At 42.7% G+C, this 25,647-nt stretch overlaps 1 protein-coding gene, 1 long non-coding RNA gene and 1 pseudogene across 5 annotated transcripts in view; 1 reads left to right on the plus strand and 2 right to left on the minus strand.

The window, feature by feature from the left end:
• LOC144892443 (uncharacterized) overlaps positions 1 to 25,647 on the minus strand; it is a 474,675-nt gene that overhangs the window by 277,336 nt on the left and 171,692 nt on the right. The gene's annotated exons all lie outside the window — the stretch shown is intronic.
• Positions 1 to 25,647, plus strand: part of LOC137426583 (uncharacterized) — a 28,146-nt gene that overhangs the window by 1,357 nt on the left and 1,142 nt on the right. For 3 of the 4 annotated variants that reach the window (XM_068115236.2, XM_078779279.1, XM_068115237.2), the window contains 5 exons: positions 17,627 to 17,698; positions 17,792 to 17,926; positions 18,020 to 18,063; positions 19,556 to 19,636; positions 19,714 to 19,806. In XM_068115236.2, the coding sequence (XP_067971337.2) occupies positions 17,627 to 17,698; positions 17,792 to 17,926; positions 18,020 to 18,063; positions 19,556 to 19,636; positions 19,714 to 19,806 (425 nt within the window). Of the gene's footprint in view, positions 1 to 4,578; positions 4,916 to 17,626; positions 17,699 to 17,791; positions 17,927 to 18,019; positions 18,064 to 19,555; positions 19,637 to 19,713; positions 19,807 to 25,647 lie in introns of those variants that run through there. The other variant, XM_068115238.2, reaches the window with a different exon arrangement.
• Positions 24,525 to 25,397, minus strand: LOC137426574 (small ribosomal subunit protein uS5 pseudogene; annotated as a pseudogene).

Below are 25,647 nucleotides of genomic sequence, written 5' to 3' on the forward strand. Positions count from 1 at the left end.
CCAGAGGTGGGGAACAAGAGGAATGAAAGAGTGAAGGTGAGCAGAGAGTCTTGATTTTGGCAATTTCACCAGAAGAGGGTTGCTGGCAGATCTTGTGCGACCTGTAGGAATATTTGGGGGACAGAGCACAGATAGAGCTGGGGGAGCTAGGCCGGATAGGAGTCTGTCGAAGACGGAAAGACCACCTACCTGCCTGCGGTGAGTGAGTGAAAGGCCCTCGGAGTTAGCTTCATCGCGGCAGATTCCAATGAGTCTGAAAGTTTTGATTTCAACAGCGTGAACACGAGCTAGGTGTGAGGCAGGACCACCAGCCCGGAGGGTAGAACAGTATTCCATTGAGCTGCGGATGAAAGCCTTCTTTGTGGTGAGGAGCACAGGTGTGCCAAGGAAGGACTTCGCACAACGGAGGATGCTCAGTCGGCGACTGGCTTTGGAGGCCAGCTTGGAAATGTGGTTTTCCCAGGAAAGGTCATGGCAGATAGTGACACCCAAAAGCTTGAGCGACAGAACTTCTTGGAGGGGATTGTTCAGAAAGTAGATGGGAGGGTTTTCCAGTTAGTCTTTTCCCGGATAGGAGTCTGTCGAAGACGGAAAGACCACCTACCTGCCTGCGGTGAGTGAGTGAAAGGCCCTCGGAGTTAGCTTCATCGCGGCAGATTCCAATGAGTCTGAAAGCTTTGATTTCAACAGCGTGAAGACGAGCTAGGTGTGAGGCAGGACCACCAGCCCGGAGGGTAGAACAGTATTCCATTGAGCTGCGGATGAAAGCCTTCTTTGTGGTGAGGAGCACAGGTGTGCCAAGGAAGGACTTCGCACAACGGAGGATGCTCAGTCGGCGACTGGCTTTGGAGGCCAGCTTGGAAATGTGGTTTTCCCAGGAAAGGTCATGGCAGATAGTGACACCCAAAAGCTTGAGCGACAGAACTTCTTGGAGGGGATTGTTCAGAAAGTAGATGGGAGGGTTTTCCAGTTAGTCTTTTCTGAGATATATGGTGAGAGTGTGAGATTTGTCAGGCTTGAAAGACATGTTCCACTTGTTTGACAAGTCTGTGATTTTGTCCAGGTCTGAAGAGAGTGAGAAGGCTGCAGACTGCCGATCTGAGGGATGAGAATTGAGCAGAAGAGAGTGGAGTCATCAGCAAAGAGATAGAGAGGATTTTCAAGAGAGTCGGAGAGATCATTGATGAAGACCAGAAAAAGCACAGGGACCAGAACACTGCCTTTGGGGAACTCCAGCCTGAACAGGAAGGGGAGATGAGAGAAACCCATTCAAGGCCACACGTTGACTATGACCAGAGAGGAAGTCCGCAAGCCATGCTTGGAGATTTCCATGGAAACCATAGGAGGAGAGTTTGGTGAGCAGGGCGGGGTGCCAGACAGTATCGAAGGCACGTGATATGTTAAGGGAGACAGCTCTGATTTCCTGTTTGGCATTGAGGACCTCCATCCATTGTTGAGATGGCAGAAGCAGCATGTCCAGAGTAGAATGACCTGGTCTGAAACCAAATTGATGATCAGAGATCAAGCCATTGGAGAAGAGGAAGGATTTGATATCCAAAGCAATGATGGATTCCAAGACTTTGCTGATAATTGGGAGTAGGCTGATTGGTCTGTAGTTGCAAGGATCTGTTTTTGCACCTTTTTTGTGTGAAGTGGTAATGTTGGCTGATTTCTAAAAAGATTGCATTGAGACGCAAGAATTGCAAGATTGCAAGAGATTGCAAGAGATTGCAAGAAGATTGCATTGAGACGGTTATTAGGACCACTGAGGCCCTGACACGCTTCTGGCTCATGGGACTTCAATACTTCTAACATGAAGTCACATTCTAAAGAATCTTCGATATTATCAGTTGGAGATAATTTCAAGAGAAACTCCATCCAGGGACTCGCATTGATGCAGTTGTGCATCAATTTCAAACGTATCCGGGTTTTTGAAGTGCAACGCAATTCCCACCGCATCCCTCGCAACAAAAACTCACTCGCACTGAAAAGAGGAACAAGGGACATCGTGGGATCTTTAACGTCCACCATATAATGCTAGTCGATGCTAGACGATGGCAATGTACAAAAGAGCACGCACAGCTTTAAGGATGAAGGACGGGAACAGTGGTGAGTTTGAGGTGAAGGTGGGAGTGCATCAGGGGTCGGTACTAAGTCCACTACTATTTGTAGCTGTGATGGATGTGCTGGCTCAGAACGTAAAGGAGGGTTTACCGTGGGAGTTGTTGTATGCAGATGATCTGGTGTTGATTGTGGAAAGTATGGATGGACTGAAGGAAAAGATGAACAAGTGGAAGGAATGTATGGAGACAAAAGGTCTGAAGGTGAATATAGGAAAGACGAAGGTGATGGCAAGTGGTAAAGCATGTGGTGAGGTGGAAAGAACTGGGAAGTGGCCGTGTGCTGTGTGCAGGAAGGGTGTCGGAGTGAATTCCATTCAATGTACAATGTGTGCTGAGTGGGTTCATCAAAAATGTAGTGGTCTGAGAGGGTCATTAACCAGTGTGGCAGCTACATTCAAATGTAAGGTGTGCACAGAGGGAGCTGCAGATGGAGGAAATGTTGAGTTGGATCTTGGAGACGGCGTGAAGCTGGAAGGTGTGAAAACATTTTGCTACCTCGGAGACATGCTGAATGGAGAAGGTGGATCAGACTCGGCAACGGTTGCTCGAGTGAGATGTGCATGGAAGAAGTTTCGGGAACTGAGTGGCGTGCTGATGAGGAGGGGAGTGTCATTGAAGCTGAAGGGAAAGGTGTATGCTGCATGTGTGAGAAGTGTTATGATTTATGGGAGCGAGACATGGGTCATGAATGTAGAACAGCAACGAAGGCTGGAAAGGGTGGAAATGTGAATGGTTCGGTGGATGTGTGGAGTATCGTTGAGAGAGAGGAAGACAAATGATGAATTGCAAAAGATGATGGGAATAGAGCCTGTGATTGATGCTGTGAAGAGGAACAGGTTGAGATGGTTTGGTCATGTGTTGAAGGATGAAAGTGAATGGTTGAGAAGAGTGATGGAAATGAATGTAGAAGAAAGTAGAGGACGGGGAAGACCGAGAAAGACTTGGCTAAAGATGGTGGAAGAATAAATGCGGGCAAGGGGGTTAACAAGGAGAGATGCAGAAAATAGGGCAAAATGGAGAAGATTGTCATGGGGACCGCAAGGCTCACTCCCGCTCTTGCAGGGAAAATGGCCTTAAAATGCATGTTGTTGTTGTTGTTGTTGTGTTTAATGCTAGTCGACAGGACACCTGGCGTAATGTCCATCCGAAAGACGGCGCGCACGTCAATGCCTCGGCCTGGATCTGAAACACAGGAAACTATAGTTTATAGCCAGGTTGGGATTGAAACCCAGGCTAAACAGCTCAAAGGTGTGTTCATATCTCTAGTCTAGGCCGTCCTGCCCAGCCCACTGCGTTGCCTTTCCCCTTTGTCACTTTGCTCTTTCATGAGCCAACATTTTGTGCCAAGTTACACAATTGAATGAATAAAATGAATTTTTCGATATTTAAACGCACCTCATTCCCATTCACAGCAGCTGTCTTCAATTTTTGTAATTGCCTTGTGCTTCCCAAGAACATGAATGCAGTAATTCAATAATACTTGACAATAATAATTAATACAATACAACAATAATTGAATAATATTTAGTTAATATTTAATACAATAATAATTGGGGGTTCCTGACTTAATGGACCCTCTTAAGGTGCTCTTTTAAAACTTCTTTGCGACTATCATGCTATAATGGAGCTATGGCGTATGTGCATAAGTTTAATCTACTTCTCCGAGAGGATTTGATTGAGGAAGCTGAATATTTTTGGAGTAATAATTATGAGGGCACCCTGAAGTTTTGTAGGTGCGCGTTTCCTTTGATTTCATCTTGCCATTTTCCTTCCTTTGGGGGAGGCGGGGAGGGGAGATGGGGGGGGGGGGGTGCAGGTGCAATTAAAATTATCCGAGCTATATAAGCACAATGTATTATATATATATATACACATAAGCAGTACGCATATTTTTGTTTTATCTCGATTTTATGTTCGGGAGCGGTATGTTGTTTATACACCACCCAAATAAAGGGATGTGTCAGAAGAACATGTTGCACACTTGGACAATGATCGCCCATAGGGTGGATACTCTGCTTGTACAGTGGCCTGCAAAAGTATTCACCCCCCTCGAAGTTTTCACATTTTGATGCCACTTGAGCTTATTTCATGATGTTTTCAAATCAAACTTAATATATAGAGTCTTCACAAACTACTCCAAAGTGATAAAGCTAAAAATGCAGATAAACTGTGAATACGTTTGATTAACAGAGAAAATTAGATGATTCTCAGTTGCATAAGTAATCAAACCCTTTGCCTAATTCACCCAAAATCACTTCAGGAGCAAATTATTTGTTTGAAAGGTTACAAAATAAGTGTAATTTCACCTGTATGAAATCAATGCTTTAACTTAAAAATCAAGCTCCCCCACTTATCGAAGGAGTTTTAAGGTGCAACTCACTTGGTCAACCAACAAGGCAAACATGAAGACTCAGGAGCTTTCCAAAGAAGTCCGATAAAGTGGTGGAGAAGCAGCATTCAGGAGAGGGTTCGAAGAAGTGGAAGATGTATCATACCACCCTGACTCTACCCAGATCAGGTCATTCATCAAAAACCTAAAAACCTGGTGTTGGCTTAAGGCTGGTTTGAGATCTTGGGGTCTTGAGTTTGAGTCCCTGTCATGCCGTTGTCTCCTGATACCTTGCCATCTTTGTCTTTTGTGTTTCTCCTGATACTCCAGTACTGCATTTGGTCAGTTATTTAATTATGTTTGTGCCATATCTGATGCTAGGTGGACGATGATTCCCCGCTGATGGACCTCTGGTAGCTTTTACCTGTTGCAGCGTTTGAGATTTGTGGAGTAACTGCTGAAGGTTAGGTCCTGTGTTGTTCTTCTTTGTCTTTAATATGTTTCCTTCTCTTCTACATCTTTCAATTGTCTTAAAAAAGGGAAACAATTAATTAAACCGGAAGGGTGTCAGTGTTTACAAGAAGGGGAATGTGATTATAAATAGAGGGTCTGGGTATTAATTTTGTGTGTGTGTGTGTGTGTGTGTGTGTGTGTGTGTGTGTGTGTGTGTGTGTGTGTGTGTGTGTGTGTGTGTGTGTGTGTGTGTGTGTGTGTGTGTGTGTGTGTGTGTGTGTGTGTGTGTGTGTGTGTGTGTGTGTGTGTGTGTTTTAGTTAGTTAGTTATGTAATGCATGATTAATTTTTTTTTATTTGTCGTCCATCTCTCTCTCCTTTATTTCCTTCTTTTTTGTCTATGGAGGGGTGAATCTTGCAAATACTTTTTGTATGGTCACCTGATTGCGCCTGGATGGGTTTGAAGGTAGAGGAGTAGCTGTTGAAACCCAAATCCTATCTGGATTTCTCCTGATGATTCCATCTGTCTTTTTGCATTCCTCCTGATACTCCATTGCTGCATTTAGTCAGTTATTTGATTGAATTAACGCCAGGTGGGTTGACTCTGAGTTCCGAGGTTCTGAGGTGGTTCCGTAGTTAGCAAAACGAGTACCAGCTGACTGGTAATGGGGGCATTGCATCAGTGGCACAGCCGTGCCTCCAGAAATGATGCAGCCAAGCAGCCACAGGCTGCATACGAACCACCACCTGATGCTAGGTGGACGATGATTCCCCGCTGATGGACCTCTGGTAGCTCTGGTAGCTCTGGTAGCCTATCCAAACCCAGCAGCCGGGTAAGCAGGAAACTGGATCTGGATATCGCTGTAAATCCAACGATGACTTTGAATGATCTGCAAGGCTCTATGTCCGAGATGAGGATCAGTGTTTATCAATAAACAATATCCCATCCCCTTTACAATGCGGCCTCTATGGACAGGTGGCAAGAAAGAAGCCATTACTGAAAAGGACACATCTAAAAGCTCATATGGAGTTTGTGAAAAAGCATGTTAATGATGCTGCAGACATGTGGAGAAACGTTTTGTGGTCCGACGAGACAAAAACTGAACTTTGTGGTCTAAATTCAAAGCAATACATCTGGTGCAAGCCTAACACTGCACATCACCCCATCGTCACCATCCCAACTGCCAAGCGTGGTGGTGGCAGCATTATGTTATGGGGCTGCTTTTCATCAGCAGGGACTGGCAAGCTTGTCAGGATAGAAGGGACAATAGTCAGTGCAAAGTACAGCAGAATCATTGATGAAAACCTGCTCAAGTCAGCCACAAATCTGTAACTGGGTAGAAGATTCACATTTCAGCAGGACAATGATCTGAAGCATAAAGCTAAAGTCAAACGGGAGTGGCTGAATAAGAAGAAAATAAATGTTCATGAATTGCGCAATCAAAGTCATCTATCTATAATTCCAGTAATCTCTGTGTGTGTGTATGTGTGTGTGTATGTCTGTGTGTCTGTGACCGCTGTTTCTCGACAACCACGGGTCCGATATACTTTAAACTTGCCAGGTATATTGCTGGGGACCCGAGGATGTGCCTTTTCAAGGTTTCATATTAATCGGAGAAGTAGTTACCGAGCTATGGCGATTTCTTTACCAAACTCTGCAAGCCGTTCGCTTTGGACCAAACCATTTCATGTAAATAGAGGGGGGGGATTGTCACCGTACTCGCAAGCCGTTCGCTTTGGACCAAACCATTTCATGTAAATAGAGGGGGGGGATTGTCACCGTACTCGCAAGCCGTTCGCTTTGGCTTTGCGAATGGACCAAACCATTTCATGTAAATAGAGGGGGGGGATTGTCACCGTACTCGCAAGCCGTTCGCTTTGGCTTTGCGAATGGACCAAACCATTTCATGTAAATAGAGGGGGGGGGATATAATTTTAGATATATATATATAGTACGGGCATGCCCTAGTTACTTAAAACCCAATTGAACATTTATGGTGAGACGTGAAGATTGCAGTCCATTGAAATCCCCATCAAACTTGGAAGAATTAAAGCAATTTCCACAAGAAGAATGGACAAATATTTCACCATCTCACTGTGCAAAGCTGGTAGAGATCTCCCCAAAAAGACTCGTAGCAGCCATTGCTGAAAAAGGTGCTTCCATCAAGTACTGCCCCAAGGGGCTGAATACTTTTGTAACCAGTGAATGTTGAGCTGTACCTGTTTTTTGCAGAAATTCCTGACATGTAACCTCCTTCAACTGTAACAGTGCTTAGTTTGATCTCTTCAGTTATGAATTGGAACGGCACTCAGTCGAGAGCATACCTCCGCCTGGTTGGCCATATCACTCAATGGTGAAGAATCAATTTAAAAATTCTACAAGCTGGATCCGCATCCGGATATTCACCAAATTTGAATAGATTCTTCCTTGTCACACATGCAACCTGTCCAACAAGTTTCGTCCAAATCCATCCATAACGTTTTGAGATAGCCCACTATGTATAGTTTTTGGCCCTATCTTCCAATGGTGAAGAATCACGTAAAAATTAAATAATGTTACGAATTTGGGTAGTGATACATGTAGAGCAGAGTAGATCTGAGTAGGTAACATGCTTCGACTGTCGCGATAGGGAATCTACCTGTAATAAGTCTTGTTTTGTTGGTTAAGGTGTATAATTGTGAATCTACCAGGAGATTCGGGTGATAGGTAGTGTAGGGGTTAATGAGTAGAGCCCTTGTATGTCTCACCTGGTAATCAAACTTTTGTCCCTTATGGCACTGCAGACCACATAGACACTTGGTTAGGATTCCTTTGGTACAACATTAATGACGCCCTTCCCCCTTGACATGACTTCGGAAGAAATCGGGCTAGGACACCGCCGATAATGGCCGCCACCATTTGCACCTCCGAGAAGCCTAACAACCTCGCATAGCACATGCTGTGACCAAGGAATAGGGGACGGGAGTGAGAGTGGCGCAGTGGGCGTGCCCCTGGACGAGCCGGCGAGTCGGGGGAGGCTCTGATTTTTTTTTTTTTTTTTTTTTTTTTTTTTGTATACTGAATCGAGGCTCGTGAAAGAGCTAACAGTTATTTCACAAACAAATCAACCAGACAAACAAAATATACAAAATATACAAAATATACAAAAAACAAAAAAAACAAAATATACAAAAATATACAAAATATACAAAAATATAAAAAATATACAAAATATACACAAAAATATACAAATATACAAAAATATACAAAATATACAACATTTGAGAGCAGGGAGAAGTGTGGGAGGGAGAGGGCTTGGGGGCAGGAGGCGTGGGAGGGGGGTGGGAGGGGAGAGGAATCAAACACATGGGGTCCGAAATTAGCGGGGGTAGAAAAGATCAAGGTTTTGGATGGGGGAGGATAAGAGATGGTGGTGAACAGCTGTTTTAAAGACCTGGAGGGTGGAGTGGGATAGAAGAGAGTGAGGGAGTTTGTTCCAGAGGCGGGAGAAAAGAGGAATGAAGGAGTGAAGGTGAGCAGAAAGTCTTGATTTTGGCAGTTTAACCATAAGAGGGTTGCAGGCAGATCTTGTGCGACCTGTAGGAATATTTGGGGGACAGAGCCCAGAGAGGGCTGGGGGGGCAAGGCCAGAGAGGAGTCGGTAGAAGATGGAAAGACCACCAACTTGCCTGCGGTGAGTGAGTGAAAGGCCCTTGGAGTTAGCTTCATCGTGGGAGATTCCAATGATTCTGAACGCTTTGGTTTCAACAGCGTGAAGACGGGCTAGGTGTGAGGCAGGAGCACCAGACCAGAGGGGAGAGCAGTATTCCATAGAGCTGCGGATGAAAGCCTTGTATGTGGTGAGGAGCTCAGGTGTGCCAAGGAAGGACTTCACACGACGGAGGATGCCCAGTCGGCGACTGGCTTTGGAGGCCAGCTTTGAAATGTGGTTTTCCCAGGAAACATCATGGCAAATAGTGAGACCCGAAAGCTTGAGTGACAGAACTTCTTGGAGAGGATTATTCAGAAAGTGGATGGGAGGGTTTTCCAGTCGGTCTTTTCGGAGAGACATCGTAAGAGTGTGAGATTTATCAGGATTGAAAGACATGTTCCATTTGTTTGCTTGGCAGGACAGTGCGCCAAAGCTGACGTCACCGGCCAGGGATATTAACGGGGGCCGGACGCCATTTCGGGCAGTTCAGCACGAGGAGAGTTGAGTGTTCGAGAGTTCAGCCGGAGGACTGAGAGTTGAGAGTCGCGCAGCCCATGAGTCACGAGTTGGTGTTGAGTTGAGACGAGTTCACTCCTGGCCCCTGGCAGTACAGTGGAGAGTGACATTCGTGGTCGAGAGTTGGTTTTGCAGTGCGCAGTTTGGCAGCGAGTTGGAAGGACGAGACGTGCAGTCACACCTGCGTTCTCTCCGTTCCTGTCTTTTCGTGCTTGGTGTGGGGATTGGCCTCGTGTGAAGCCGCTGGCCTGTGTTGGGTGCTTTGGAGCTTGGTGCAGGGACCTCGTGGGCGGCGAGAGGATCGGAGCTTGGAGCAAGGCCTCGTGGGTGCATCGGGGCCGTGGTGGACGGCAAACAATACAAGACGACAAAGACAGATAAGCCGAGCTCCGCGTATACATTTTACATGACGTGTGCTTTTCTTTAATTAATATTCCCCTCGTTGTGTTTCTGACCACGACCACGGTCGCGTACCATGACCACGGCCGCGAGAGCGACCACGGTCGCGTACGTAATAGATGAACCGGGCTTGGCGGTTATACTTGCGGTCACGGCCGCGTACGTAATCGGAGAACCGGTGCTATATGCGCTCCCAATACAGTTCAATGCACCTCACCCGCATAAGTCCTTTTAGCACCGTCCTGATACAAAGCGCGTATCCTCTGCAAGTTCTCTTGAAGGGAATGGAGTGTGAAGAGAATGACAAGAGATCTGTAATCTGGTGGTGAAAGAAGGCCGCATTCCAGTGGATTGGGAACTGAGTACCCTCGTCCCTCTATACAAGGGGAAAGGTGACCCTCTGGAGTGTGGCTCGTGCCGAGCGATAAAGTTATTGAAGCATGGAATGAAGGTATTGGAAAGGGTGTTGGAGAGGGGGATAAGGAAGAAAGTGAAGATCGACGAAATGCAGTTTGCATTTATGCCAGGAAGAGGAACGACAGACGCGCTTTTCATTGTGAGGCAGTTGCAGGAGAAGTACATGGAGAAGAGGAAGTTGTTTCTTGGGTTTGTTGATCTGGAGAAAGCATTCGATAGGGTTCCACGCGAAGTAGTGACATGGGCATTGAGGAAGTTAGGAGTGGAGGAATGGTTGATGAGAGTAGTGATGGCAATGTACAAAAGAGCGCGCACAGCTGTAAGGACGAAGGACGGGAACAGTGGTGAGTTTGAGGTGAAGGTGGGAGTGCATCAGGGGTCGGTACTAAGTCCACTACTATTTGTAGCTGTGATGGAGGTGCTGGCTCAGAACGTAAAGGAGGGTTTACCGTGGGAGTTGTTGTATGCAGATGATCTGGTGTTGATTGCGGAAAGTATGGATGGACTGAAGGAAAAGATGAACAAGTGGAAGGAATGTATGGAGACAAAAGGTCTGAAGGTGAATATCGGAAAGACGAAGGTGATGGCAAGTGGTAAAGCATGTGGTGAGGTGGAAAGAACTGGGAAGTGGCCCTGTGCTGTGTGTAGGAAGGGTGTCGGAGTGAACTCCATTCAATGTACAATGTGCGCTGAGTGGGTTCATCAAAAATGTAGTGGTCTGAGAGGGTCATTAACCAGTGTGGCAGCTACATTCAAATGTAAGGTGTGCACAAAGGGAGCTGCAGAAGGAGGAAATGTTGAGTTGGATCTTGGAGACGGCGTGAAGCTGGAAGGTGTGAAAACATTTTGCTACCTCAGAGACATGCTGAATGGAGAAGGTGGATCAGACTCGGCAACGGTTGCTAGAGTGAGATGTGCATGGAAGAAGTTTCGGGAACTGAGTGGCATGCTGATGATGAGGGGAGTGTCGTTGAAGCTGAAGGGAAAGGTGTATGCTGCATGTGTGAGAAGTGTTATGATTTATGGGAGCGAGACATGGGTAATGAATGTAGAGCAGCAACGAAGGTTGGAAAGGGTGGAAATGCGAATGGTTCGACGGATGTGCGGAGTATCGTTGAGAGAGAGGAAGACAAATGATGAATTGCGAAAGATGATGGGAATAGAGCCTGTGATTGATGCTGTGAAGAGGAACAGGTTGAGATGGTTTGGTCATGTGTTGAGGAAGGATGAAAGTGACTGGTTGAGAAGAGTGATGGAAATGAATGTTGAAGGAAGTAGAGGACGGGGAAGACCGAGAAAGACTTGGCTAAAGATGGTGGAAGAAGAAATGCGGGCAAGGGGGTTAACAAGGAGAGATGCAGAAAATAGGGAAAAATGGAGAAGATTGTCATGGGGACCGCAAGGCTAACCCCCGCTCTAGCAGGGAAAATGGCCTTTAAAATGCATGTTGTTGTTGTTGTTGTTGTTGTGTTTCTGAAGTCGGTGTGCGGGATCCCGATTTAGAATATTTATTACTGGCGCGTGCTTTTCCTGTCCTTGCTTTCATTGAATAAACCCTTATATTACTTTTTGTACATATATCTGAACGCAGTTTACCGGGTGGTTGATTTCAATAGTTAAGGCTGCGGGGACTCTCGCCGCTTCCCTCCATTCCGCGCGCTTCGGGGCTTTAGGTTTTGGAATCCGCCATTGAGTTTCCACCTCGGAGTTAAAGCCTTCTTGATCGGCATCCGCGACCGCCAGATATTAATTTTGGCGGTTGCACGACAATAATTATCATATCCGAATAGATATTCAGATCTACACCAAAATCGAATCGAATCGTCCTTGTCAGACACCCAACCAGTCCACCAAGTTTCGTCCAAATCAATCCACAACTTTGAGATATCCTGCGATGTAGCATTTTTGGCCCCATCTCCCAATGGTGAAGAATCACTTAAAATTTTTTAGTAGCCGGATCCGAATCTGGATCTTCACCAAAATCGAATACTTTCGTCCTTGTCACATACGCTACATCTCTGCCAAATTTCGTCCTAATCCGTCCACAACTGAGATATTTTGCATCTCATATTTTGTATCATATCTCATATTTTGTACGAGATAAAGTTCATTTAGACAAATTGTTTCTCAATAATTGAACACCGCACCTTTCCTATGCCATCTCCAGGCACTGCAAAACGTCATTGCCGGGCACCGAAGGGGGCCCTTTTTTGCCGTCATTGCCGGGCACTTTTTAAAATTTTTTACAGATTCTGATGAAATGGTGGTGGTTTATGTGTTCTCTGACCGAATTGATTAATAATTTAATTTTTTCATGATTATTATTTATTTATTTTCATTATTGATCATTTATTTATTTTCTTTCTCATTTGGCCAATATCTCAGGCACCTTTTGATCTCGGAAGCTAATATTTGGACATGACAGTGACCAAGTGATGTGGCTATCAAGGATATTTTTGATTTTTTGATTAATCATTTCATCGATTAATTATTTATTGATTAATTATTGATTAATCAATTAATTATTTAATTTTTTGTTATTGACTTATTTAATTAAATTTCTAAAAGATACATCTTCGGATGAAGCACTTGTGGTTTAGTTATGCTATTAGCCAATTGATTAAGAAAATATTTTGTGATAATCTTTTATTGATTTTAATTATACAATTAATCAATCAATTAGCGTACACCTCTCCCTCCCAATGCAGCCTCCATGAGGTGCACTGCGGTATTGCTGGGCGCCTGAGGCGCCCCGGCAATGCCGCGCGCTGGAGGATATTTAATTATTTGGCATGGGGGCGGTGTACTTTGAATGTATGTGTACTTGTTGTACACCGCTCCTTTCCTATGTTATCTGCAGGCATTGCAAATCGTCATTGCCGGGCACCGAAGGGGGCTCGGCAGTGATGCACGCTGAAAGAGCGTACTCAGTTTTCACTCTGGTTGTTTGTTTTCTTGGTTGTTTCCTTGCTTTCTTGTTTGTTTGTCCGGACGATATCTCAGCCATCCTTTGAGCTAGGAAGCTGAAATTTCGGCACAGTAGTGAGCAAGTCCTTTGTCAAAAACAGTATTTTTTGTTTTTTGAATAATCAATTAATTGAGGAGTTATTTAATTATTAGCGTTTAATTAAGTACTTATTTAATTAATTAAATTTCATTTCTCTTCTGACCATTAACTCAGGCACCTTTTGAGTTCGGAAGCTGATATTTGGACATGCCAATGACCAGGTGATTTGGCTGCAAAGGCTATTTTTGATTTATTAATGAATCGATTAATTATTTAATTATTCGATTAGTGAGTAAAATTTTTTTTTTTTGAAGTTACAGATTCTGATGAAATGGTGGTGGTTTATGTGTTCTCTGACCGAATTGATTAATGATTTAATTTTTTAATGATTATTATTTATTTATTTTCATTATTAATCATTTATTTATTTTCTTTCTCATTTGGCCAATATCTCAGGCACCTTTTGAGGCCGGAAGCTAATATTTGGACATGAGTGACCAGGTGATGTGGCTATCAAGGATATTTTTGATTTATTGATTAATAAATTAATCGATTAATTATTTGATTAATTACTAAAAAATATATATATTCAGTTACAGATTTTGATGAAATGGTGGTGGTTTATGTGTTCTGAGACCGAATTGATTAATAATTTAATTTTTTCATGATTATTATTTATTTATTTTCATTATTAATCATTTATTTATTTTCTTTCTCATTTGGCCAATATCTCAGGCACCTTTTGAGCTGGGAAGCTAATATTTGGACATGACAGTGACCAAGTGATGTGGCTATCAAGGATATTTTTGATTTATAGATTAATCATTTAATCGATTAATTATTTATTGTTTAATCGATTAATTATTTATTGATTAATCAATTAATTATTTAATTTTTTCTTAATGACTTATTTAATTAAATTTCTAAAAGATACACCTTTGGATGAAGCACTAGTGGTTTAGTTATGCTATTAGCCAATTGATTAAGAAAATATTTTGTGATAATCTTTTATTGATTTTAATTATACAATTAATCAATCAATTAGTGTACACCTCTCCCTCGCAATGCAGCCTCTGAGCTGCACTGCGGTATTGCCGGGTGCCAAAGGCGCTCCGGCAATGCCGCGCTGTAGGATATTTTATTATTTGGCATGGGGGCGGTGTACTTTGAATGTGTGTGTACTTGTTGTACACCGCACCTTTCCTATGCCATCTCCAGGCATTGCAAATCGTCATTGCTGGGCACCGAAGGGGGCTCGGCAGTGACGCACGCTGAAAGGGAGTACTCAGTTTTCACTCTCGTTGTTTGTTTTCTTGTTTTCCCGGACGATATCTCAGCCATCTTTTGAGCTAGGAAGCTGAAATTTCGGGACAACAGTGAGCAAGTCCTTTGTCAAAAACGGTATTTTTTGTTTTTTGATTAATCGATTAATTGAGGAGTTATTTAATTATTAGCGATTAATTAAGTACTTATTTAATTAATCAAATCTCCTTTCTCTTCTGACCATTAACTCAGGCACCTTTTGAGTTAGGAAGCTGATATTTGGACATGCCAATGACCAGGTGATTTGGCTGCAAAGGCTATTTTTGATTTATTAATTAATCAATTAATCGAATAATTATTTAATTATTCGATTTATGACAAAAAAATTTTTTTTTTTAAAGTTACAGATTCTGATGAAATGGTGGTGGTTTATGTGTTCTCTGACCGAATTGATTAATAATTTAATTTTTTAATGATTTATTTATTTATTTTCATTATTAATCATTTATTTATTGTACACCGCTCCTTTCCTATGCCATCTCCAGGCATTGCAAATCGTCATTGCCGGGCACCAAAGGGGGCTCGGCAGTGACGCACGCTGAAAGAGAGTACTCGGTTTTCACTCTGGTTTCTTTCTTGTTTTCTTTCTTGCTTTCTTGCTTTCTTGCTTTCTTGTTTGTCCGGACGATATCTCAGCCATCCTTTAAGCTAGGAAGCTGAAATTTCGGCACAATAGTGAGCAAGTCCTTTGTCAAAAACGGTATTTTTTTTTTTGGATTAATCAATAAATTGAGGAGTTATTTAATTATTAGCGATTAATTAAGTACTTATTTAATTAATCAAATTTCCTTTCTCTTCTGACCATTAACTCAGGCACCTTTTGAGTTAGGAAGCTGATATTTGGACATGCCAATGACCAGGTGATTTGGCTGCAAAGGATATTTTTGATTTATTAATTAATCAATTAATCGATTAATTTTTTTTTTTTTTAAAGTTACAGATTCTGATGAAATAGTGGTAGTTTATGTGTTCTCTGACCAAATTGATTCATAATTTAATTTTTTTATGATTATTATTTATTTATTTTCATTATTAATCATTTATTTATTTTCTTTCTCATTTGGCCAATATCTCAGGCACCTTTTGAGCTGGGAAGCTAATATTTGGACATGAGTGACCAAGTGATGTGGCTATCAAGGATATTTTTGATTTATTGATTAATCATTTAATCTATTAATTATTTATTGATTAATCGATTAATTATTTATTGAGTAATCAATTAATTATTTGATTTTTTATAAATGACTTATTTAATTAAATTTCTAAAAGATACATCTTCGGATGAAGCACTAGTGGTTTAGTTATGCGATTAGCCAATTGATTATGAAAATATTTTGTGATAATCTTTTATTGATTTTAATTATACAATTAATCAATCAATTAGTGTACACCTCTCCCTCCCAATGCAGCCTCAATGAGCTGCACTGCGGTATTGCCGGGCGCCGGAGGCGCCCCGGCAATGCCGCGCTGCAGCATATTAAATTATTTGGCATGGGGCGGTGTACTTTGAATGTATGTGTACTTGTTTTCTTTCTCATTTGGCCAATATCTCAGGCACCTTTTGAGCTGGGAAGCTAATATTTGGACATGACAGTGACCAAGTGATGTGGCTATCAAGGATATTTTTGATTTATTGATTAATCATTTAATCGATTAATTATTTATTGATTAATCGATTAATTATTTATTTATTAATCAATTAATTATTTAATTTTTTATTAATGACTTATTCAATTAAATTTCTAAAAGATACATCTTCGGATGAAGCACTAGTGGTTTAGTTATGCTATAAGCCAATTGATTATGAAAATATTTTGTGATAATCTTTTATTGATTTTAATTATACAATTAATCAATCAATTAGCGTACACCTCTCCCTTCCAATGCAGCCTCAATGAGCCGCGCTGTAGGATATTTAATTATTTGGCATGGGGGCCGTGTACTTTGAATGTATCTGTACTTGTTTGTTTGTTTGTTTGTCCGGGCGATATCTCAGCCATCCTTTGAGCTAGGAAGCTGAAATTTCGGCACAATAGTGAGCAAGTCCTTTGTCAAAAACGGTATTTTTTGTTTTTTGATTAATCAATTAATTGATGAGTTATTTAATTATTAGCGATTAATTAAGTACTTATTTAATTAATTAAATTTCATTTCTCTTCTGACCATTAACTCAGGCACCTTTTGAGTTAGGAAGCTGATATTTGGACATGCCAATGACCAGGTGATTTGGCTGCAAAGGCTATTTTTGATTTATTAATTAATCAATTAATTAATTAATCGATTAATTATTTAATTATTTGATTAATGACAAAAAAAAAATTTTTTTTAAGTTACAGATTCTGATGAAATGGTGGTGGTTTATGTGTTCTCTGACCGAATTGATTAATAATTTGATTTTTTTATGATTCTTATTTATTTATTTTCATTATTAATCATTTATTTATCTTCTTTCTCATTTGGCCAATATCTCAGGCACCTTTTGAGCTCAGAAGCTAATATTTGGACATGAGTGACCAGGTGATGTGGCTATCAAGGATATTTTTGATTTATTGATTAATCATTTAATCAATTAATTATTTAATCTTTTATTAATGCCTTATTTAATTAAATTTCTAAAAGATACATCTTCGGATGAAGCACAAGTGGTTTAGTGATGCTATTAGCCAATTGATTAAGAAAATATTTTGTGATAATCTTTTATTGATTTTAATTATACAATTAATCAATCAATTAGTGTACACCTCTCCCTCCCAATGCAGCCTCTATGAGCTGCACTGCGGTATTGCCGGGCGCCAGAGGCGCCCCGGCAATGCCGCGCTGTAGGATATTTAATTATTTGGCATGGGGGCGGTGCACTTTGAATGTATCTGTACTTGTTCGTAATTCATCTAAATGTAGCATTATTGATGGTAAGTGAATACTTTTGCAGGCCACTGTATGTTTTAATAGACTGCAAACATTCTCAAATGGTTCAGAATTCTTTCAACATTGTTCACCATTTTGGTTTTGTAATGAACATGTTTAACAACAAATGTACCACCTCCTGTCAAAGTGGAAGTTGCTAATATACGAGTGCAGTTTTACATTGTCGTTGCACCACGTCATTTGGTCTACACCTGACTAAGGTTGGAGATCCAGTAATTATTTTGTTGCTGTGGTTCAATAATGTCAACAAACTACTTCAAGTTTGTTATTTCCTTTGTTTTTATAGTACCTTCTGATTCATTATTTTTGGTCATGGTAAATAATTTATTCTCAACTATGCCACCCAAAATATTGGGGTATCTAAATGTAGAATGCTTGAGTGGATTTTGGTGAGGTTTTGTCGTTGTATCGGAAACATGAGAAACCGCTCATACTTTCGGCAGGAAAAGAGTATTCTGCTGAGGATGACCGCACCATCAGCAGTTCTTCTATTATGAGAACACCCAGGAAAAGAGGTGCTGGATTTATATAATTATGCCGATCTTTGTTTGAATTTCATTTAATAACGACATTGGCATTTTCTGAGCAATCGCTTTGCTGTTCACCAGGTGAAAGAAAGAAGAGCAGGAAGAGGTCAAGGAGCCGTTCTTCTTCTTCATCCTGCTCCAGTTCTTCATCGTCGTCGACGTCTTCGAGTTCTTCCTCCATGACGTCACGGTCACGAAGCCAATCCCTCAGTCCCGGTAACTGCCTTGCATGGAATATTCTTTGACTGAGAGATAACAGCTCTGCCAAATTGAAACTATATTTACCTTCAGGATGAATTTCATTTTCAGATTCAAGTGGAAGAAAATGTAATAAAAAGGGGGACCAGAAAAAGGTGAGACTAAATATCGATGTGCCAGATACATGTGTGTAGTTTTATTATTCCCATGCTCTTAGAAAAAAAAACGCGGGAGGGTCGGGGGAGGAAGATGGATATTGTAATTGGCTCCGTCTGTCTGTCTGTCTGTCTGTCCTTCCATCACGCTATCTCCTAAACAGTTGGATGGAAATTCAAACTTGGTAGTTATGATCACACCATAGAAAGAAGGTGCAAGTGCAGCCCTGGGGGGCAGGGTCAAAGGCCAAATACCAAAAATGCAATTTTTGAAAATTAAGAAAAATGAAACTTTGTATATGCAATCAACATTGGGAGACGCATGAAATATGTAACGATTTTCTATGCATCCACCGACAAAGCGCTGGAACCATTATGTTTTTGGGTTGTCTGTCCATCCGTTCGTGCGTCTGTCCATCCGCGATCGGTTTTCGTTACCGAGATAACTTAAGAATGGCCAAAGGAAACTAAGTCAAACTTGTATTGACTTGTAAGTATGCATAATGATGTAAGGATGAACTGATTAGATTATGGGGTCAAAGGTCAGCAGTCCCAGTTGAGTAAAAAAAATCTGTTACTGCACTGACTTGTGAACCAGTGATGGGATTTTGACCAAACTTGGTACAAGTACATATGATGCAAAGATGCACTGTTTAGATTTCAGCGTCAAAGGCCAGAGGTCATGTCAGGTAAAAATGTGATACTTGAGAACAGCTGAAGGGATTTAATTCAAACTTGGTACAGGTATGTATAGAACCACCTTTAGAGGCCATTTTCCCCCGCAGAGCAGGGGTTGGCCTCTTTCAGGCACCGTGGTCCCCTTTTTGAAGCAATGTTTTACAGCCGGGTGCCCTTCCTGCCGCCAACCCTGTTAGTCGCCTCTTTCGACACACAGGGAATTACCAGTGAACTGGTACTCCAATTTGCCGACCTCGGAAGGATGACAGGCTGAGTCAATCCCCTGGCGTTAATTCAGCGATTAACCGGGATTCGAACCCAGGATCCTATGCCGGCACCCTAACCACTAAGCCAGGTACATGTATAATGATGTGATAATGTGGACGGAGGCATATCGGTCGGCATTGCGACGTCAAAAAGTGCTGTTCTAGTTTGGATTTGACTCTTGGTTCATGCCACAGAAGGTGGAGATGGGGTCACAGGGGTCAAAATGGGAAAAAGTTTTCCAACTCAGAATTTGATATTGGGTCAACCCTGGTGGAACGTTTTGACATCTTTCAACTTTGCTTTATGTGGGACGTGTGGGGCATACGATGGCGTGCCAAAGGCCACTGATGTTATTATTTTTACAGCTCAATATGTGAAATAATGAAAATGTTTTCCATGAACGCGAAGAATGATTTGTGGTACTCACGTCTCATATTCCCGAGATGTCTTTCAGATTCATTTTTTCCAGTCAAAAGCATTTTAAATGCCTATTTTAACCATTCCTTTATGTTTTATAATGTGCTGCATATGCTGTTATGCCACATAGAAACACAAAAAAGAGAAAAAGAAAAAGAAGAAAGCCAGGAAGAGTAAAAACGATGCTCCTGGGCCTGTACAACTTTCAAAGGTAAAGACCGATTGGTTTGGACATTTTAAATCAATTGGCAAAAAGGTTGTGCTGATTTTGACATCGGTTTGTTTCAGTTTTTGAGGGATCGTCAGAAAGATGAGAGGTACAGCATGATATCAGGAAAAAAGATCAAGATGAAAGTGAAGAAAACACGAGAAGATAAGGAGGTTTGTTGTCATCTGTATTTGATACCGATCTGTTAAAACGGTCGAATGAGTCAGCAGACTGTCCTGGCTGATCCACATACTACGAGGGCGTGTTGAAAACTAATCCCTCCTATGCTTTTACTCCAAAACAGGTAAAGGTATTCGAATGAAACAAAGATGGATACTAACTTAAATCTTTATTCTACAATGGTGCATATTTATTTCTCAACACCACATCAACACGTTTTTACCAACGTCCAAGTAGTTTTGGGATGCCGGCCGTCACGATGGAACTGTGCATCTTGCTGATTTAACCAGCACTTCACATCGGTCTTGACATCATCGTCGGACGAAAATTGCTCTCCATTAAGGTTTTCCTTAAGTTTGGTAAAGAGATGAAAATCTGACAGAGCCAAGTTGGGGCTGGTGATCCTTTGTGGCGTGGCGTTTCTCCACTGACTGCTTCTTACTCTTAGGATTGTAATGGTGCACCCAACTCTGACTCATCTCCAGTCATCTGCAGTCAGCCATTCCAACTCTCATATCCAGTCAGTCATACCAACTCTCATTTCCAGACAGTCATTCAACTCTCATTTCCAGACAGTCATTCCAACTCTCATTTCCAGACAGTCATTCCAACTCTCATTTCCAGACAGTCATTCAACTCTCATTTCCAGTCATTCCAACTCTCATTTACAGACAGTCATTCCAACTCTCATTTCCAGACAGTCATTCCAACTCTCATCTCCAGTCAGTCATTTCAACTCTCATCTCGAGTCGGTCATTCCAACTCTCATCTCCAGTCATTCATCCCAACTCTCATCTCCAGTCAGTCATCCCAACTCTCACCTCCAGTCAGTCATCCTCACTCATCTCCAGTCAGTCATCCCAACTCTCATCTCCAGTCAGTCATCCCAACTCTCATCTCCAGTCAGTCATCCCAACTCTCATCTCCAGTCAGTCATCCCAACTCTCATCTCCAGTCAGTCATCCCAACTCTCATCTCCAGTCAGTCATTCCAACTCTCATATCTAGTCATCTCATCTCCATTCATTTCATCTCCAGTCAGTCATCCCAACCCTCATTTCCAGTCAGTCATCCACTCTCATCTCTATTCATCTCATCTCCAGTCAGTCATTCCAGCCATCATCTCCAGTGCTTCACAGAAGTGACGTCGTCGTGCTGCCCTCTATCATCTTGATTAACATAGCACTGAGACATTGAGTGTCAGAATCACGAACCTTCACACCCAGTGGTGGGAAGTATGAATGTGTGGACTGCACTTTGTTTCATTCGAATATCTTTACCTGTTTTGGAGAAAAAGAGTAGGAGGCATTACTTTTCAATACGCTTTCGTATTTACAGGAAAATGTTTAAATTTTAACTCTCTTCTCTCGCTTCCTCTTATTTTTCATCAATTAACACCCCATCCCTCGTCCTCTCTCTCCTTCACCAAATTACTAACACATACTCAGTCTGCAAAATTATGATGCATACACAGTTTTGATTGAATAGTTTTAATCTGTATGAATTAACAATATTAATCAAATATGAAGGCTATTGTTTGGATATTTATAACTTGTGACCAACATGTTCAACTTGACCAATGTTAATCACCTATGCTGATTAACCGGCACTCTGTAGAATGCGGAACTGTGAACACCGTGGGTAAATAGAGCACACTAAACTGTCATTTGTTTTCACCATGCAGTGGCATTTCACAAGTATTGTGGATTTGCCAAAAGCCAAACGTGAATTTTGTCTGTTTGTTATTCTCCTTTTAAATAGTGCACATGGACATCATGTGAAATGCTGTTGTGCAAGACTATTTAAGGATGGTCATTGAACTACGGGAGTATTTGCAAAAGATCTTATCATTGTGTGATATAGGGTGTTAACAGTCAACTGGTTACCAAAGAAAAGAAAGTTAGTGGGCCAGCCTGTTTGTAGTCTTGTACAGCATCCTGTGACATAATCTGCACTTATAACGAAGCAAATGAAAGAGCATTTCAGGTGGCAGCACAGCATAATCTACCAATGAAAACAGTTTTGCTTTGAGGCAAAATAGGACTTGTAACAGTTAGGGCAAGTGAGCGAGGGCTCGCTCAGCTTAAGAAAAAAGCGTATATGTATATACAGTCGGAACCCGCTATTCGCGGGTGATACGTTCCTGGAAAATCCACGAATAGTGGGGCATTGTTTCAAGTTTCAATGGAAAAAGGGGGGATAGGTTCCCGAGTCATGAAAATCCGCGAATAGAGAGGACCAAACCGTGAACGGCGAGGCAAAATCCACGAATGGTGACACAAATCCTGCAAATGTCGATGAAAATCCTGCAAAGGTCGATGAAAATCAGCGAAGGTCGATGAAAATCCGCGAGGGTCGATGAAAATCCGTGAGGGTCGATGAAAATCCACGAGGGTCGATGAAAATCCGCGAGGGTCGATGAAAATCCGCGAGGGTCGATGAAAATCCGCGAGGGTCGATGAAAATCCGTGAGGGTCGATGAAAATCCGCGAGGGTCGATGAAAATTCGCGAAGGTCGATGAAAATCCACGAAGGTCGATGAAAATCCCGTGAATGTATGCCATGGTATTGTTTCAATGGGGAAAAGGGGGATACGCTATAGGTTCCTGGCGGTTCCTGATTCATAGAGGAAAATTGCCATGTGAGGCAATAGGATCCTCCAACTCCTCAGGTTGCATGCCATCAAATCCTTCCCCTCCTAACTGCCGTGCCAACCCGACAATCACATGCCTCTCCTCAGTGTTATCGGGAAAGCGAGTCAAGTTTCTGAATGCCTGTGGCCACAGGTTGTGCCAGCACACCTTGATGGTGGGGGCTCTCACCTCATCCAGCAACTCCTTGATGGCACCAATGCAGTGGGTAATGTTGAAATCCTTCCAGCACTGCCCGATGGTGAGCCCTGGGTCGGACTCCACTGCATCCAAAATGCGGCGAAAGGTGCGACGGGTGTAATACATCCTAAACGTTGAAATCACACCTTGGTCAATTGGCTGGATGAGGGAGGTGGTGTTGGGTGGCGAGAAGATCACCTCGACATTCGGGTGAGCCACGTCCAGGTTCGCGGGGTGGCCAGGAGCATTGTCCAGGAGCAAGAGAACCTTGAACGCAAGGTTTTTGCCCACCATGTGCCTCTCCACTTCGGGGGGCGAAACATTTACGGAACCAGTCCAGGAAGGTTGCTGCTGTCAGCCAGGCTTTCCTGTTGGCCCTCCAAAACATGGGCAGAGTTTGCTTGTTCTTGCCCTTGAGAGCATGCAGGTTCAGGGAACGGTACAACATCATGGTTTTCAGCATGTGGACTTTTGCGTTTGCACAGAGGAGAAGAGATACCCGGTCCTTGGCAGCCTTGAATCCCGATGCTGTCTCGATGATGTCTTTGAGATAACAGTTCTCATGGGCATCTTTTTCCAGAAGAGGCCAGTCTTATCAGCGTTGAACACCTGCTCTGGGAGGTATCTCTTCTCTTCGATCAGCCTCGCGAGCTGAGCAGGGTATGCTTTTGCAGCTTCGTGGTCCGCGGAAGCACGATCCCCTGAGAGCTTCACATTTTTGAGACACTACTGCTCCATGAAACGATAGAACCACCCCCTGCTTGCAGTGAATGAAGTCGCGCTGCTTGTACATTTCGCGCTGTCAATCGCTCGGCGCATTGCTCGTGCAGGCACCACCCGCGCCAGCGCCAGACAGATGATTGTAAATTTGTTTGGCCTTTTCGCAAATGAGAGGTCTATTCAAAGGCATACTTTTCTGCATGTTGTCCTCAATCCATATGTGGGAGAGCCTTCTCCATCCTTTCTATGTGGACATCACGGACATGGGTGACCACCTTCGTACTCGATACAGCGCTCGCTGAAATACTGTCATATCACCTTCTTGTTCTTCTGGTATGTAGTGAACAGTGGATTCATTGATGCCATAATGTCTGCCCACAGAGGCCGCACTCTCTCCTCTGGGATATCCCGGGAAGCTCTCGATTATAGTCCAGCTAAAATTTGCGGCCGCAAAAGCCATGAAAATGCATATCACACAGCAGGTCATGCTCGCGGCTCGTAGATGTTTTTTGGCGTTTGTCCAGCTGATTTTTTTTTTTTTTGTATACAACATCGAGGCTCGTGTAAGAGCTGACATTAATCACAAAAAAACGTAATATTGGGTAATAAAAAAAATAAATTTGATGCACCATACTCGAGAACATTGGTACTGCTCAAGTAGATTCTTGGCAAGGGTTATACTCGGTGGTTTTCCATGCTACTTTGTTTTTAAATGCCGAGTCAAGCAAGGAAGCAGCAGACCAGGTTTAGCATCTTTGGTGTGACCTTGACCAGGATGAACCACCCACCTGCACTCGGCAAATGCTCTTTCCATTAGTGTGTGGTCAGCAAATGTAATACCCTATATTAGCATCACCCCTCCCCCAACTCCCAAAAAGGGTTAAAGAAAAACTTAAACCCTACCAAACATTCTACCCCCTCAGCACCCATTTGAAAAAAATTTAAAAAATGATCCAGTATTTCAAACTTCACCATTGGGTGAACAATTAACCAATGAGTCATTCCATTTCCAAATACCAGAATGAATGGCTGCTCATCTTCCACATCAAAAGCATGGTTTTCAAATAAGGTGAAATCAGATCTGTTACAATCTCCCACAAAGCTGGCACAGATATAAAATCGATTTTTGATGGAATGTTTTGAGTAAGTGTGAGAGAACACTTCCAGCTTATCGGCCTTTTATTTGCATAATCAAGGAGATGACAAAGCTGAATGATCATGGATTTAAGATGCCTGGGCTTTCTGCACGATCACCTTGGTGTGGGTCTTCGCCAAGTGGTCACTGAATTCCTGATAAGGAGCCTTGGTGAACTGAGTCTCCTTACACAAATCTGGAGTCAGGTAACTGTAGGTCTTGGAGATGGCATCAAACGTTGCCTTTGCGAAATTCCCAAGTGTGGCTGTGCAGCCCCGGGATGTGGTGTAACAATCGTCAATCCCAGCCATCTGCAGGAGCTTTTTAGGCACGGGAGCAGAAACAATTCCCGTCCCTCGTGGGGCCGGAATCAGACGTAGCAGCACCGAGCCACAGTGACCAGTGAGCTTGCAGGGCACTGTGTGTGGTTTGCCAATCTTATTCCCCCAGTATCCTCGACGAACAGGTATGATCGACAGCTTTGCCAGGACAATGGCGCCACGGATTGCCGTAGCCACCTCCTTGGAGCATTTGACTCCAAGGCCGATGTGTCCATTGAAATCCCCAATGGCGATAAAAGCCTTGAATCGCGTGCGCTGTCCTGCTCGGGTTTGCTTCTGCACCGGCATGATCTTCAGCACTTCATCCTTGAGCTGGGTGCCCAGGAAGAAGTCAATGATCTCGAACTCCTTTATTGGAAGTGAAAACAAATAAATCTCTTCCAAAGACTTTATCTTCAGGTCCTTGACAAGGCGACCAAGTTTGGTTACTGGCACCCACTCTTTCTCTTCGATCTTACCACGACCTCTCCCGCGTCCTCGCCCTCGGCCACGGCCTCGAGGTCCAGAGCCAAAAACCTCCACGAAATCCACCTCGACCACCGGCGTCGTCCGCCATTTGGTGATGACTGATTAAAGAAAAAAAAAAGGTTGCATGGTTGGTGAAAGATGGGTTTTATAAATATGTCAAGCTGGCGGCTCGTGAATTTTTTTTCTTTTTTTGCGCCTCTGAAAACCCGTGAATTTGCGGAACACGGCTGCGAATAGAAAAAAAACCCCGAATTCGCAGGACACTTCTACATTCACTGCTGTGTGCTTTGCGTTTTCATGGCTTTCACGGCCGCAAATTTTAGCCGCACTATAATCGAGA

The sequence above is a fragment of the Myxine glutinosa genome, chromosome 5 (genome assembly GCF_964187855.1).
Source record: "Myxine glutinosa chromosome 5, kmMyxGlut1.1, whole genome shotgun sequence".
Lineage (NCBI taxonomy): Eukaryota > Metazoa > Chordata > Myxini > Myxiniformes > Myxinidae > Myxine > Myxine glutinosa.